The following is a 13,734-nucleotide window of genomic DNA, read 5'->3' as shown; positions in this document are numbered from 1 at the left end:
CCTCAGTCTCCCAAGTCGCTGGGACTACAGGTGCCCGCCACCATGCCTGGCTAATTTTTTGTATTTTTAGTAGAGACGGAGTTTTACCATGTTAGCTAGGATGGTCTCAATCTCTTGACCTCGTAATCCACCTGCCTTGGCCTCCTAAAGTGCTGGGATTACAAGTGTGAGTCACCGTGCCTGGCTCAGTTTTCCTTCTAACAGGCCCCTCTGCTGCAGGTCTGCTGGAGTTTGCTGGAGGTCCACTCCTGACCCTGTTTGCCTGGGTATCACCAGTGGAGGCTGCAGAACAGCAAAGATTGCTGCCTGTTCTTTTCTCTGGAAACTTCATCACATGGGGCACCTGCCAGATGCCAGCCAGAGCACTCCTGTATGAGGTGTCTGTTGGCCCCTACTGGGAGGTGTCTCCCAGTCAGGATACATGGGGGTCACGGACCCACTTGAGGAGGCAAGTCTGACCCTTAGCAGAGCTTGAATGCTGTGCTAGCTAGGAGATCTGCCACTCTCTTCAGAGCCAGCAGGCAGGGACGTTTAAGTCTGCTGAAGCTGCGCCCACAGGCACCCCTTCCCCCAGGTGCTCTGTCCCAGGGAGATGGGGGTTTTATCTATATGTCCCTGACTGGGGCTGCTGCCTTTTTTTCAGAGATGCCCTTCCCAGAGAGGAGGAATCTATAGAAGCAGTCTGGCCACAGAGGCCTTGCTGGGCTGCAGTGTGCTCTGCCCAGTTTGAACTTCCCAGTGGCTTTGTTTACACTGTGTTGGTAAAACTGCCTACTCAAGCCTCAGCAATGGTGGACATCACTTCCCCACCAAGCTCAACCGTCCCAGGTCGACCTCAGACTATTATGCTGGCAGTAAGAATTTCAAATCAGTGGATCTTAGCTTGCTGGGCTCCGTGGGGGTGGGACCCATCGAGCCAGACCACTTGGCTCCCTGGCTTCATTCCTCTTTCCAGGAGAATGAACGGTTCTGTCTCACTGGTGTGTAGGCACCACTGGGGTATGGAAAAAAAAACACTCCTGCAGCTAGCTCAGTGTCTGCCTGAATGACTGCCCAGTTTTGTGCTTGAAACGCAGGGCCCTGGTGACATAGGCACCGGAGGGAATCTTCTGGTCTGTGAGTTGCAAAGACTGTGGGAAAAGCACAGTGTCTGGGCCGGAGTGCACTGTTCCTCATGGCACAGTCCCTCCACAGCTTCCCTTTTGTAGGGGAGAGAATTTCCTGACCCCTTGCACTTCCCAGGTGAGGTGACGTCCCACCTTAGTTGGAAATGCAGAAATCACCTGCCTTCTGTGTCGATCTCACTGGGAGCTGCATACTGGAGCTGTTCCTGTTTGGCCATCTTGCCAGCAATCCTGTCTTTGTATCTCTTAAACACTGGCTAAGGCCCAGTATTTGGCACATAATAGGTGCTCAATAAATATTTGAGAAGGCAGTTGAAAAAAACCAAAGTGTTCTTCATAGAAGTCTTATTTCTGCTTGGAACAACAGAGATTATACTCAGAAAAAGAAAAGAAATCCAGTCCATTCCAGGGCTGGCACTTGGGGGGGGTAATGAGGTAAAGCCCCGCTGGCTACCCTGCTCATTCTGCAGGGGCTGGCTCTCAGAGGGGGAATGCACAGGGAGGAGAGGACTGGGGACAGCTCTGTTTTCTTGCTCTGCGCCTCTCGGGATTGTGGCATCAGCCAGAGCAGTTGTCATGACCCAGGTAATGACTGCCTTGATTGATTTTTGTTGGTTTTCCAAAAGTTACCAGTTGGGAGCTTTTGATCTTCTTTAACAGCTTCTTTGACCTTTCAACTCAGATTACCAAGAGGATAAACACTTTGCCAGCCCTTTCTCTGAGTTCTTCCCACCCCTGAGAGTCAAGGGCCTTGACTTACTGGCATCTTCCTCTCATTCCTGCACATCTTCCTGAGTGCCTCAATGGTTGTATGCAAACATCCTCTCATCAACCAATTTGCCCACTCTGCTGGGGGCCACACCACATGAAGCCCTTTTTGAGAATTTAGAAAACTGTATCTGTCTCCCTGATTTTCCTCCCTAGGGCCAAACAAAAGCATTGGACCAAACAGCAGAGCAATGTGGTGGTGGGGGGTGGGTGGGGGTAGGGGGAGAGGAGTGGGGAGAGAGAGAGATTGAGTGAGAGAGACTAGAGACAATGCAAGCATATCTTAGAAATGTCAATGTGGTGTGAGCCAAGAAAATCAAACACATTCAGCTTTTTGGTTGTGGGTTTTCAGGAAGCCAGGCCTTTGCATAGTGCAGATGCTGTACAATGGTATCTTGAATAAAGAAACAAATATTTCTTTAAGCGAGCCACACCTGTGTCATGTATCCTTTACCAGGAAACCTATACTGTTAGGAGTCCCTACAAGAAGTCCTTTCTTGTTTTCTACTTGATAAGACATGGCTCTCCACTAGGCTGCATTATTTAAGGGCCAAGCTAATGGGATGGGGTTTTTCTTCTGTCTTTTTCAAATGAAGGTGCTCTTGAAGACTTAATGATAAATTATGCTGAAAGTTAGCAAAATATTCTATTCCAAGTGCTCTTAGAAATGATTTTTTTTTTAAATGATTTTTTTTCTACTTTCTGGCATCACTAAATATGAAGCAAAGCCAAAGCCATGTAGTCACATAGACCTGGGTCTGGATCTCAGCCCTACCTTCTAGGAAATGACCAGGTATAAATTAGCTAATTTCTTTGTGCCTAACTTTCTTTCTGTTTATGCCAGCAATATACATATTGCTACCCTAGACGTTTCCTGAAATTACATAATATAGTTTACTGTGGGCCAATAACTCAAGGCCCTGGGCTCTCAGGGTTGGGAAGGACTTTTAGAATAAAGGTGGGCAAAATGTTCATCCTCTTGCCAATCTGAGTTGAAAGATCAAGAAAGTATTAGAGAAGATCAAAGCCTCCTGACTGGCAACTGCTGGCAAACCAACAGGAATCAATCAAGGCAGTTGTTACCTGGGTTATGACAACTGCCCTGGCTGATGCACAGAACAAGAAAGTGGAGCTGTCCACAATGCTCTCCTCCCTGTGTAGTCCCTCTTTGAGAGCCAGTCCCTGAAGCGCGGGCAGGGTAGCCGCTGGGGCTTCTCTCATTGCTTCCCGCAAGGGCCAGCCCTGGGATGGACTGGATTTCTGAGTATACTGTGCGCTGTTCCAAGCAGAAATGAGACTCTCATGAGGAACATCTAGTACAGAATCTGATGCATATTAGGTATACAGTTTTGTTGAATGAGTTTGTGTGTGTGGTGCTATAGTAAGTAGAGCTGTTTCTCCTTCTCTCATTAGTTCTTTCACCTCTGGGGCTAATGGCCCAAGAATTCACTTCAACAACAGTGGGTGGGGGTATACTCTTGATTTGGTCTACACTCAGAGTGTACTTGGCTGATGTTGTGTCCGGAGCACCCAATACATGATAATGGTAGATAAAATCGATTAAAGTAATGATAGTAACATAAGAGAGAGAACAGCAGACATGTAGGCATTTATATTACATAAATGCATCTCTTCAAATTTTTTGAATTAATTAATAATGTTCATAGTCACAAGAATGTTCAAGAAAATGTGAGTAACCTTCCTGCCTCAGACCTTCAGTTGCCCTTCTCACCTTCTCAGAGACAATCACTGTGGTGGTTTTAAAACATAGTTGCAAATTCTTTGACACTCTTCCCAACAGGAGAGTGATATGCTACATGACACTGATGTATTCTGTGTAAACTTTTTGTCTCCTTCCCCTTTAATCAAGACACGCTTATGACTGCTTTGGTCAGTAGGACATAGCAGAAGTGAATCTATGTAACTTCTGGGACTGAATCATCATAGACCATGCAGCTTCTGCCTTCTGTCACTGCAACACTCACCTTGGAGTCCTGACTCACTTCTTACATAAAACATTTTGCTATCCTGAGGCCACCATGCTGTGAGGAAACCCAAGTCACATGAAGAGGCCATGTTTAGGCATTCCAGTAGACAGTCCCAGCTGAGACTAGTCTTTCAATAATTTCTGCCCAGGTGCCAGAAACGACAAAGAAGCCTCCAGATGATTGTAGCCCCAAGATGAGATACACGTAACCCTTCAAGTCTTCCTACTTCAGGCCACAGACATTATGGAGCAGAGACAAGCCATCCACAATGTGTCCTATTCAAATTCCTGATCGACCGGATCCAAGGGCAGACTAAAATGATGGTTGTTTCACACCACTAAGTTTTGGGGTAGTTTGTTATGCAGATTTGATAACTTGAACAGTCAGTATGATTGTGTGTCTGCTGAGAGAAATTTGTATCTTCTTATATGTCACTTTCTCTTTTTCCTTAAACTTAAATTTTTCTGGTTACATAATAGTTGTATCTATTTTTGGGGTACATGTGAAATTTTGATACAAGTGTATTTCCTTTTTCCTTTTAACACAAATTGAAGCAGACTATGCACCCTGCTTTGTACCATACGTTTCACAAGGAAACTAGTTTAAAAATGCTTTACTTACAGGTTTGCGAACGTCAGGTAAGGTAATCCAGAGAGGAAACACTATGGGGAAAACAATCAGAAATGTGACTTGCTTGCGGGTTTCAGAAGGCCAGGCAAGGCTGAGAGGCTGGTCCTCCTCATCATCAGCTGTCTCTGTGGTCTGTGGCAGAAAAAGAGGTAAAATTAAACAAACAAACAAAAATATTAAATGTACACAGGCACAACAGCAGGAGCACAGAACAAGGGGAAAACTCCATGTCTTATCAGTTTTCTGGACTCGTTCCGGTAGCTTCATATGTGTGTTTTTGAGGTTTGTAAGAAAACCTCATTTGTCACAGTCTGAGTCCTAGGAACAAATAATACATTGCCCAGCCATGAGCATGTGAGAATTTTCTTTTCTCTCTTGAATGCTCTTCAGCTTCTCATGTTCATCAACTGATTATTCAACTGGAGTGGGCTTATAAGTACGATTCACGAGCTTCTTATAAAAAACTCTCTGTGGAGGAAAAGACTTGATGACCACCATCTCCCCATCTTTCCATTTCCTTGAAGACAGAGCCACAAGCTTCAGGCTCCTGGGGAAGGAGAACACTGATAAAAATTAAAATTTTTTTCTCTTTTTTTTTTTTTCCTGAACACTGATTTTCATCAGGCCAATGAAAGTAACCACAGAAACAATTCAGTAATACTACTAAGAGAGATTAACTTCCCACTGGCCTTGGAATAACTAAGTGCATAGATTTTTGTGTAGTTGTTTTTTTCTTTCATTGATATTTTACATTTTTACGGGGTACATGTATTTTTTACATGCATTGAATGTGTAGTGATCCAGTCAGGGTATCTGCGGCCTCCATCACCTTGAGTGTTTATCATTTCTATGTGTGGTAACATTCCAAGCCCTCTCTTCTAGCTTTGAAACATACAGTGTGTTGTTTCTAGCTGTGGTCACCCTAGTCTCCTAAGGAACATTAGAACTGATTTCTTCTATCTAACTGTAAGTTTGTACTCATTGACTGACCTCTCTTCGTTTCTCCCTCTCACCCCTACACCCTTCTCAGGTTGTCAGTTGGTCACCTGCTTAACCACAGTTAAGTCTTAAGCCATTGTACTTGCAGCCAAAGACAACTTATGCAAACATATGCCTCAGTCCTCAGAAACAGAAGGTAGAAGTTGAGCAAGACATTGAACCTGCACAGGGTGTTGGAGCCAGGGACAAAACTTCAGAGTCTCTGACTTGGCAGCCAGTGGCCAGCGTTTTATTTGTCAGCCACTGAAGTCAGTAGCTTCTGAAGTCAGGGCTGGAAGAGATGGAGGATCTGGGCCCAGCAGGGGGTAACTATTAGACTGTCAGCTGAGCCCTCAACACTTCCAAAACAGCACTGTAGACATCATCAATCACTCCCTTCCCTGCTTGTTTAAAAATGAAAGTGCAGCAGTGGACCACGCATCAGATCTAAAAATATCAACAGGAACTTTTCCACTGATGCTTCCTTTGTGAGACCATATAAATAACTTTAGAAAGCTCCCACCCCTGGGGCTTTTGCTTCCAGCACCACACACTTTGCAAACAGTAACAGCGCACCCCTCCAGCACCTGTGTCCCTACACAGGTGGCAGGAGGGGCAGGCTCAGGTCAGCTGGCCTTGAGGCCGGGCTCGCAGCAATGCTATGTCTTGTTTATTTACCTAGCAAACCTGAGGTACTGCCGAAAGTATGTGTAGTGGTTTATACAATCTCTTCAACTCTCTCTAGGGGTTACAATTTGAAATAATAATTTTAAAAAGGGATGCCAAGCCATGTTGAAAAAGGTTGGTAACAACAGGTTCTTCTGCTTTCGGTATATGTCCTTGGCGGTGGGTAAAAGAATTTGTAAACAGCAAACATGATGGAATTAAAGGGATTAGGTATAACAATAAGGCAGAATCAGGAAGTTGGCACAGTTTATTTTGGTGCCCTGGATCCTTATTAAATACACACCTCACACTCCCTGTTTCTTTGCTATGCAATTCACATATTATTCCATCCATTGCTTTCTGCCATCCTGAAATGGAAGAAATCTTTGATGGAAGCTTGGTGTGCTGGGTCTGGTCCCTCTTCTATGCCACCTCTGTCTCTTCCTTGTGGATATAGCAGGTGTACAGAATATCATGCCCTATTGGGCTCACCAGCCTCCCAAGGAGTCAGCTAGCTACGTGAATAATCTTTGTGTCATGGGGCCAATGTGGATTAAGGAGACAGGTATGTTTTTCCTGTCTGTTCCCTCCCAGATACGATCCTTCTTGTTTAACCCAAATGAATGAGTTTCCCCTTACCTCCTGGAAGATGTCCCAGAAATAGGCATGGGAGCTTTGGGGTGTTGCATCATTCTTAATAAATACCATATCTCACATGAGAGATGACTTTATTCAAGCAGAGGGTCAGTCAGCTTCCCTGAAGACCCATCAAGCTGATGAGTTCATTAAGGCTCCTCCCCGTTCTGGGATTGATGCCTCCCCTCAGCTCTCTTCATCACTACCATCCACAATCTAGCAACTTCTCTCTCAACTTCAAGCTAACCTTTTTCTGATAAAACACAGAAGCAACTCTTTATGACTCATATCATTTTAATGACACCAACAGATGGTGACATTTCATCAATAACCCTTCTGCTTATAACCTACGGATTAGCTCCTTTCTCCATCTGCCAAAGTCACCAGGCAGGCATTGCCACTAGCAAATAGCAGAAACTAATAGTCTGTTTGGATGTATAAGCTCTAAACACACTACTGTCCAATGCAAACAATTAGCTGTATTGTACAGCTTCCAAAGCTGCATTGGAGGTAGCTGTTGCTAGAGCAGAAATGGACTAGGAGAAGCGACTATGTCTCAGGCTGTGCCAACAGGGCCCTCCATGGAAACTTCACAGCCTCCTGGGGGCCAAGTCCTGCTACAGGGAAGTACAGGAGCCTAGAATCCTGGGGTGGATTTGAGAGGTACCCCAGGAACAAGGCTGTTGGCATACATTAGGTGAAATTGTCTTTGCCAAGTAAAGTCTCACTCTGACTCAATGGGAGGCAGCTTGCAAGCTGGTTAGAGAAGTGGAAGAAAAAAATACTGTTCCAAGTTTGAGGCTCATTTTGTCTTTGTTCAAACTGGATGCTCCAGGGGAGAGCCAACTGAGGTTAGGGCAGCGATCTTCCAACTTTTCCTAGAGTTGTGATATGCTGGCTTTGACCTTGTGACAACTCACCCTTACCTCCTAAAACTTCTGCAGAGTGTCCATAGAAAACAAAACAAAGCAAAATGGTCCAGAAAGGATTCAAATGGCTTTTGATATAAGGGCTTAAAATAGTTTGATATCTGCTGGGGTCTCTGTAGAAGCCTTAGAATTGTGTAAAGCTTTAGGGCCTTGTAATCTTTGATATGAAAAATCTGACACAAAAACATATGACTTTAAGTTCCCACATGGTGGGTGGTGGTGTGTTGGTTGTCAGAACTTAAAAGAGTCAGTGCAGCATGCTGGGCGGAGTAGGTGGTAGAAAATCAGGAATCCTGAGTTCCAGTGTCTGCTCAGGCTGTGATTCCATGAGCAGTCACCACCAACACCTGCAAACAGTCACTGAGCACCTACAGGTGCAAAGCACTGCATTTAATTCTGGGACTCGTGCTTTTGAGGAGTCTTGGATTTAAAAGGTGAGACAGAACAGAAGATTCCAAAGAATTACTGCAGTATTTATCCAGTTACAGGGATGCTGGCAGGTTACGTGGCAAGAGACTACTGTTTGTCTTCCTATATCTATTCTGCCTATTATGGACTGAATTGTGTTCCCCCCAATCATGCCCCGCTTCCTTCTTCCCCAACCAAATTCATATGTTGAAGCTGCAACCCCCCTCCCCCCATCAGTACCTCAGAATGTGACTTATTTGGAGATAGGATCTTCAAAGAGGTAATTAAGTTAAAACAAGGCCACTAGGGTGGGTCCTAATCGAATCTGCCTGGTGTCCTTACAGGAGAAGATCAGGACACCTGGAGAGACACCAGGGGTTCCTGTGCACAGAGGAAAGGCCACATGAAGATGGGGACACAGCAAGAAGGCAGTGTCAGACAGCAAAGGAGAGAGGCCTCCAAGGAAACCAACCCTGCCAAACAGCTGGAGCTTGGACTTCTAGCCTCCAGAACTGTGGTAAAGTAACTTTCAACAAAAAGTGATATAAATAAAAAAGCAGTACAGTGTAACAACTATTTACATAGCATTTACATTGCATTAGTCATTCTAAGCAATCTAGAGATGATTTAAAGGATATGGGAGGATATATATTTGTTACATGCAAATTCTACCCCATTTTATATCAGGGGCTTGAGCATCCGTGGAATTTGGTATCCTTGGGGATCTTGGAACCAATCCCCCATGGATACCAAGGGACGACAGTACTGCCTTTTTGCTTTAACAAATAGAAAGCTTGCTTTTAGCTAGACCTGGAATAATTTCAGCCTTCTTGGCCAGGTGTGGCAATGTGATTAAGTTCTGGCCAAAGGATGTATTAGAAGTGTCCGCCACACAACTTCCTGGATCTGTCTTTAAAGGGTGGGGGTGTATCCTTCCGCCCTCCTTCCTGATGGCTGGAGGGGACATTTTGCCCACAGCAGAAGAAAATCTTGGGCCATGGGGTGGAGGAACAATATGCGAGGCTCTGAGTTTCTGACACCCATCAAGGGCCATTCGAGCCCTGGACTGCCTATACTGACTTGAGAGACAGTCTGAAACTTAAGATTGATTGCAATGCTTCTGAGACAAAGGCACCCACATGCTATGACTTCGTTTACTGAGCAGCCTGGGATCGCTCTATGAATTACACAGGAAGCAGGAATCTGGTCTCTCTATAAGATACCTTATTAATGCAGGTCAGGAGACCACATGTTAACACTAGACTAGGTATCAAAATGCAGGACTTAACATGGGTTTTCTTGCTGTTTATAGGAAAGTCTGCCCAAGTCATGCACCCACTTCACATCACAATATGTTCTTTCTCACAAGGATAATAAAAAGAGCACTCTCAAAAAAATTTTTATCTTATTCAAGCCATTGTTGTTTTGGGTTTTTGGTTTTTTACAGTGCAAGTTTATCCTAACTGATCTAGTGTTCTCTTTATGAGGACTCAAGGGAGAAACAGCTGTCACATCTCAGCACTAAGAAAAGTCGGACCTCTTCTGAGAAACTAAAAAATCTTAGAAGTACTGCGAGTCATATAATTGATAAGATTCCTTCTTTGCTTTGTTCACTGGAGAGTTCAGAACCAAATTTGTAACCTGCACCCAACAATGACAGTGCTGGATCTGTGCTCACCATGTCTTATTACTGTCCTTTCTCATCCTGAGCTGTATTTTCTCAAAGTCATTCATTTTATCCTTTTTCATTAGACATATATTTGTAAGTAGCCTCGAATCTTGTGAAAAAAGGTGAGGCAGGACTAAAGAAATGTAACATTCTTCAGTGGTGTAATAGAAATTTTAGTGTAACTGTATTAGGTTGAAAAGACTTGAGAGCTGGGCTCGGTGGCTCAGGTCTGTAATCCCAGCACTTTGGGAGGCCAAGGCAGGTGGATCACTTGAGGTCAGGAGTTCGAGACCAGCCTGGTCAACATGGTGAAACCCCATCTCTACTAAAAATACAAAAATTAGCTGGGTGTGATGACAGGTGCCTGCAATCCCAGCTACTCAGGAGGCTGAGGCAGGAGAATCACTTGAACCCAGGAGGCACAGGTTGCAGTGAACTGAGATCTCGCTGCTGCACTCTAGCCTGACAACAGAGACTCTGTCTCAAAGAAAAAAAAAAAGACTTGAGAAAGAGAATATAAATGTTATTCTAAGTGACAACTGGTAACAAATGGATAACCACCTTCTAGGACTCATTTATCAATACTGGAGGTTGAAATCTGGAGGTTTGGCCATCAGAACTCTTACAGAGCACAGAAGAGAAGAGTTTCAGAGGTCAGTTAGCATCTACTGGAAGGGGTAAAATCAGCTTGTCTTTATTTTTATCTGGTAAATGGAGGTACAGCAGTAGCCGGTCCAGATTCTCATAGCATCATGAGAATCCATTCAGCTTCTTTGCATGTGCATCTTACACTTTTTCTACTTGAATTTGGTATAGATGTTTGCCCCCAAATAAACATCAGGTCTTCACTGGAGGGACCTGAGCTGGATTCACAAGTTCAGAGGTTGCTTCAGAAGCCAGAAAAATATTTCTTGGAGGCAACGCAGTTTCTTACTTTTTTTTTGTCTGTGAAGGGCACTGAGCAAGATTCCAGAGTGAAGGAGAACTCGCTTTAACACAATCTCTCCTGTCAGAGAATTAAAGTGAAAATCCAGGAGGCATCTGAAAATAGGCCCAATTCAAGTTCAGTTTTATTGACTGGTAATAACATCTCAACACCAGTTCACAAGGAGCAATCTCAGAGGATCACACAGATTTGCCTAAATCCCAGCTGAGGCTTGATTCAGGCTGGGAGTGAAGTTCTTACATCTCTCTCCCGGCTCACTTCAACACTTAGGAGTGCCACCTCTTATCATTGGGAAGCCCTTTCAGTGTGGCATGATGCTGGCTCAAAATAGAATATCAGCACTTATGTATTTATGTAAAAACATAATTCACTGACTTTAAAAACATTAGTGCATCTTGCTGCTTCTAGGGCCTGCCAGACCTTTAAACACTATCTTATTGCAAGGCACAGCTTATTTGTCTCCTGGGATGTTTTAATGTGGGTTACCTTCCTATACAAGAACTTGTTACTCAATTAATCATATGGACAATAATAGGTCACAACAGACAAGCTGCAATCATAGATGTCTGCAGTCCTTTAGAGTAGGAAGTTTAGGCCCCAAGAGAAGGAGCTCCAGAATTTCAGAATTGGAAAGGTCTTGTCCTTGAGACCAGCCCCCTCATTTGATGGGTAGGGAACCTGAGATGGAGTGACCTGTTGAAGAAAAGTGGCAGCGCCAGGCCAACCCTCAGTAACCCCTAACTCGCAGCTTAAGGATCTTCCCCTATTCCACACTCCCTCCTTTCCTCAGTCCTAAAAATAGATACAAATGGTTTTTACATCCAGTTATACCAGGCTTCTCAGCTTTGTTTTGTAATAAATTTAATCTATTAAAATCTAGGTATAGCAAACATGAAGTGTAACAGTTCAGTCAGGGTGGTGGGAAAAATTGTAAGAGGAAATTACAGGAAAGAGAAGCAAACCTTCTTGGAAGGCCTGTGGGTCGGGGGGCGGTTTGCAAAGCTTTGGGGAAGAATGAGCCGAAAGCGGTGGCTCTTATCTTGGGACAGAGGGCGAGAAGTAGGTACAAAATAATACAAGGGAGTTTATCTGAATAGTTTGTTTACTCATGTCTCCAGAAACTTGGCCTTTAATTATCTGTGTGTAATTACCCTGTAGTGGTGTTGACTCAAAGTCTTTGTCATTAAATCTGTGCTGAAAAAATGCTGGCAGGGCCAGCTAGTCAAGGTGTGTGGCTGCCACAGCTCTGTGAGTGGCCTGGCCCCCTAGCTGCTCTTTCACTGAATATCGGTGTCTGAGTATGTTATTCATCTGTTGTGCAGCCTGGGTCTGTGGGTCAGACCCCGGCAATGAAGCATTTAATTGACTTTTTTTTTCTATTTTCTTGAGCCTAAATCTAATTTCTAATTGTCTGAATGGCTCATAATTTTTCTTTTTTTTTTGAGACAGGGTCTCACTCTGTCACCTACACTAGAGTGCTAGATTGCAGTGGCATGATCTCAGCTCACTGCAGCCTCCATCTCCCTGGGTTGAAGCAGTCTTCCCACTTTAGCCTCCCAAGTAGCTGAGACTACAGGTATGTACCACCATGGCTAATTTTTGTTTATTTTTTGTAGAGACAAGATCTCACTTAGTTGCCCAGGCTGACTCAAGTGATCCTCCTGCCTTGGCCTCCCAAAGTGCTGGGATTATGGGTGTGAGCTACTGTTCCCGGCCTCATATTTCTTTAAAAAGCTGATAAGAAACATCTGAATGTTATATTATTTTCCTTTTCTCAGAGTCATGTAACATCTACAGCAGCATTGAAAGTGAAATGAAGGACAGACCTGGGGGTGTGTGGAGAGTAGGGGCCACTGAGATGCCCTCTTCTCTCCTTTAGCTTACTGAGTAACATCTCCAAGTTCCTAGGTGCAAATTTAAAAATGAAGTGCAGGTAATAAGTCATCAATGAATATCAGGACCTCAAATATATGTTAGGAAGAAAGACTTGTTCTTTAGCATCTCTACCCAAGAAAAAAGTATAGAGATTTAGCTCAGTTTGAGGTAGGAGGAGGTGGCAACCAAGTGCGCTATGGCCAAAATGAGGGCTTGTGATTTTATGTGCACTTCATTGCTGATGTCACCCCTGCTTCCCATAACTGTGGATAATCTTGCTCTGGCTACTTCTAAAATGGATATCTGGGGGACATTGTAGAAGATGGATTAAGCCCTTTATAACAATAAACTTTCTTGGGGCTAACTTTAGCAAGAACTGAAATAGGAAATAGGTTATTTTCAGACTCCAACATTCAGTGTTCAAAGGCCAACAGAACCCCGTGAGAATAATATGCACAACAAAAACAGCATCATCTTTAAACAAGGAACTATCTGCTTCTCCTCCTACCTCCCTCCTCTTTCATTATTGAAGCATTAAAAATACTCTCTCTGACAAAGGTGGCACGTTTTATTTTTCCAATTAGATTTCCTTGGAAACTGGTAAAAAGCTGTGTGCCTACAGTGAGTGTGTGGGAGGCTCCTTAGGAGAAAACATCTTGAGAGTGTCTTGCCTAATTGCAGGGATGGTTGGAGGGGGGATCAAGAGACAAAGACCTACTTTTCATATGGTTTTCTACTAAATAGGAAGTCAAGCCCAAGGCTGTCTTAAATGTAAAAGAATGGAATTTATAACATCGTTGTTATAAAATTAACTAGGATAATCCAGGAAGAGCACTTAGAAGAGTGTTTGGCACATAGTGAACACTCAAACACTCAAACAAATGTTAGTTATTTAAAGTAAATATTTAGGAAAACAATTTCTTCAAAGACATGTAGGAGAAAAAAAGCTTGACTAGGTGAATTATAACATTTCCAGCAATATGATTCTATAATTCAATTATTTGATTTGAAGGTGGAAAATGCAAAAATTTTGTACCTCCATGTGTCCACTTATCCAATATTTATCAAACATTCATTGACTTTAGTGATATCAATAGTTTTTTTCTTTTTTTTTTTT

The 13,734-nt window shown here is 43.6% G+C and overlaps 1 protein-coding gene across 1 annotated transcript in view; it reads right to left on the bottom strand.

Annotated features, from left to right (window-relative positions):
• SLC24A2 (solute carrier family 24 (sodium/potassium/calcium exchanger), member 2) overlaps window positions 1–13,734 on the bottom strand; it is a 276,790-nt gene that overhangs the window by 23,708 nt on the left and 239,348 nt on the right. The window contains exon 8 of the mRNA XM_011930355.1: window positions 4,502–4,633. Coding sequence (XP_011785745.1) covers window positions 4,502–4,633 — 132 coding nt within the window. The remainder of the gene's footprint in view (window positions 1–4,501; window positions 4,634–13,734) is intronic.

This window comes from Colobus angolensis, unplaced genomic scaffold (assembly GCF_000951035.1).
Source record: "Colobus angolensis palliatus isolate OR3802 unplaced genomic scaffold, Cang.pa_1.0 Scaffold86, whole genome shotgun sequence".
Classification (NCBI taxonomy): domain Eukaryota; kingdom Metazoa; phylum Chordata; class Mammalia; order Primates; family Cercopithecidae; genus Colobus; species Colobus angolensis.
The sequence above is the reverse complement of the archived record's forward strand: the minus strand, read 5'-3'. Positions and strand labels throughout refer to the sequence as shown.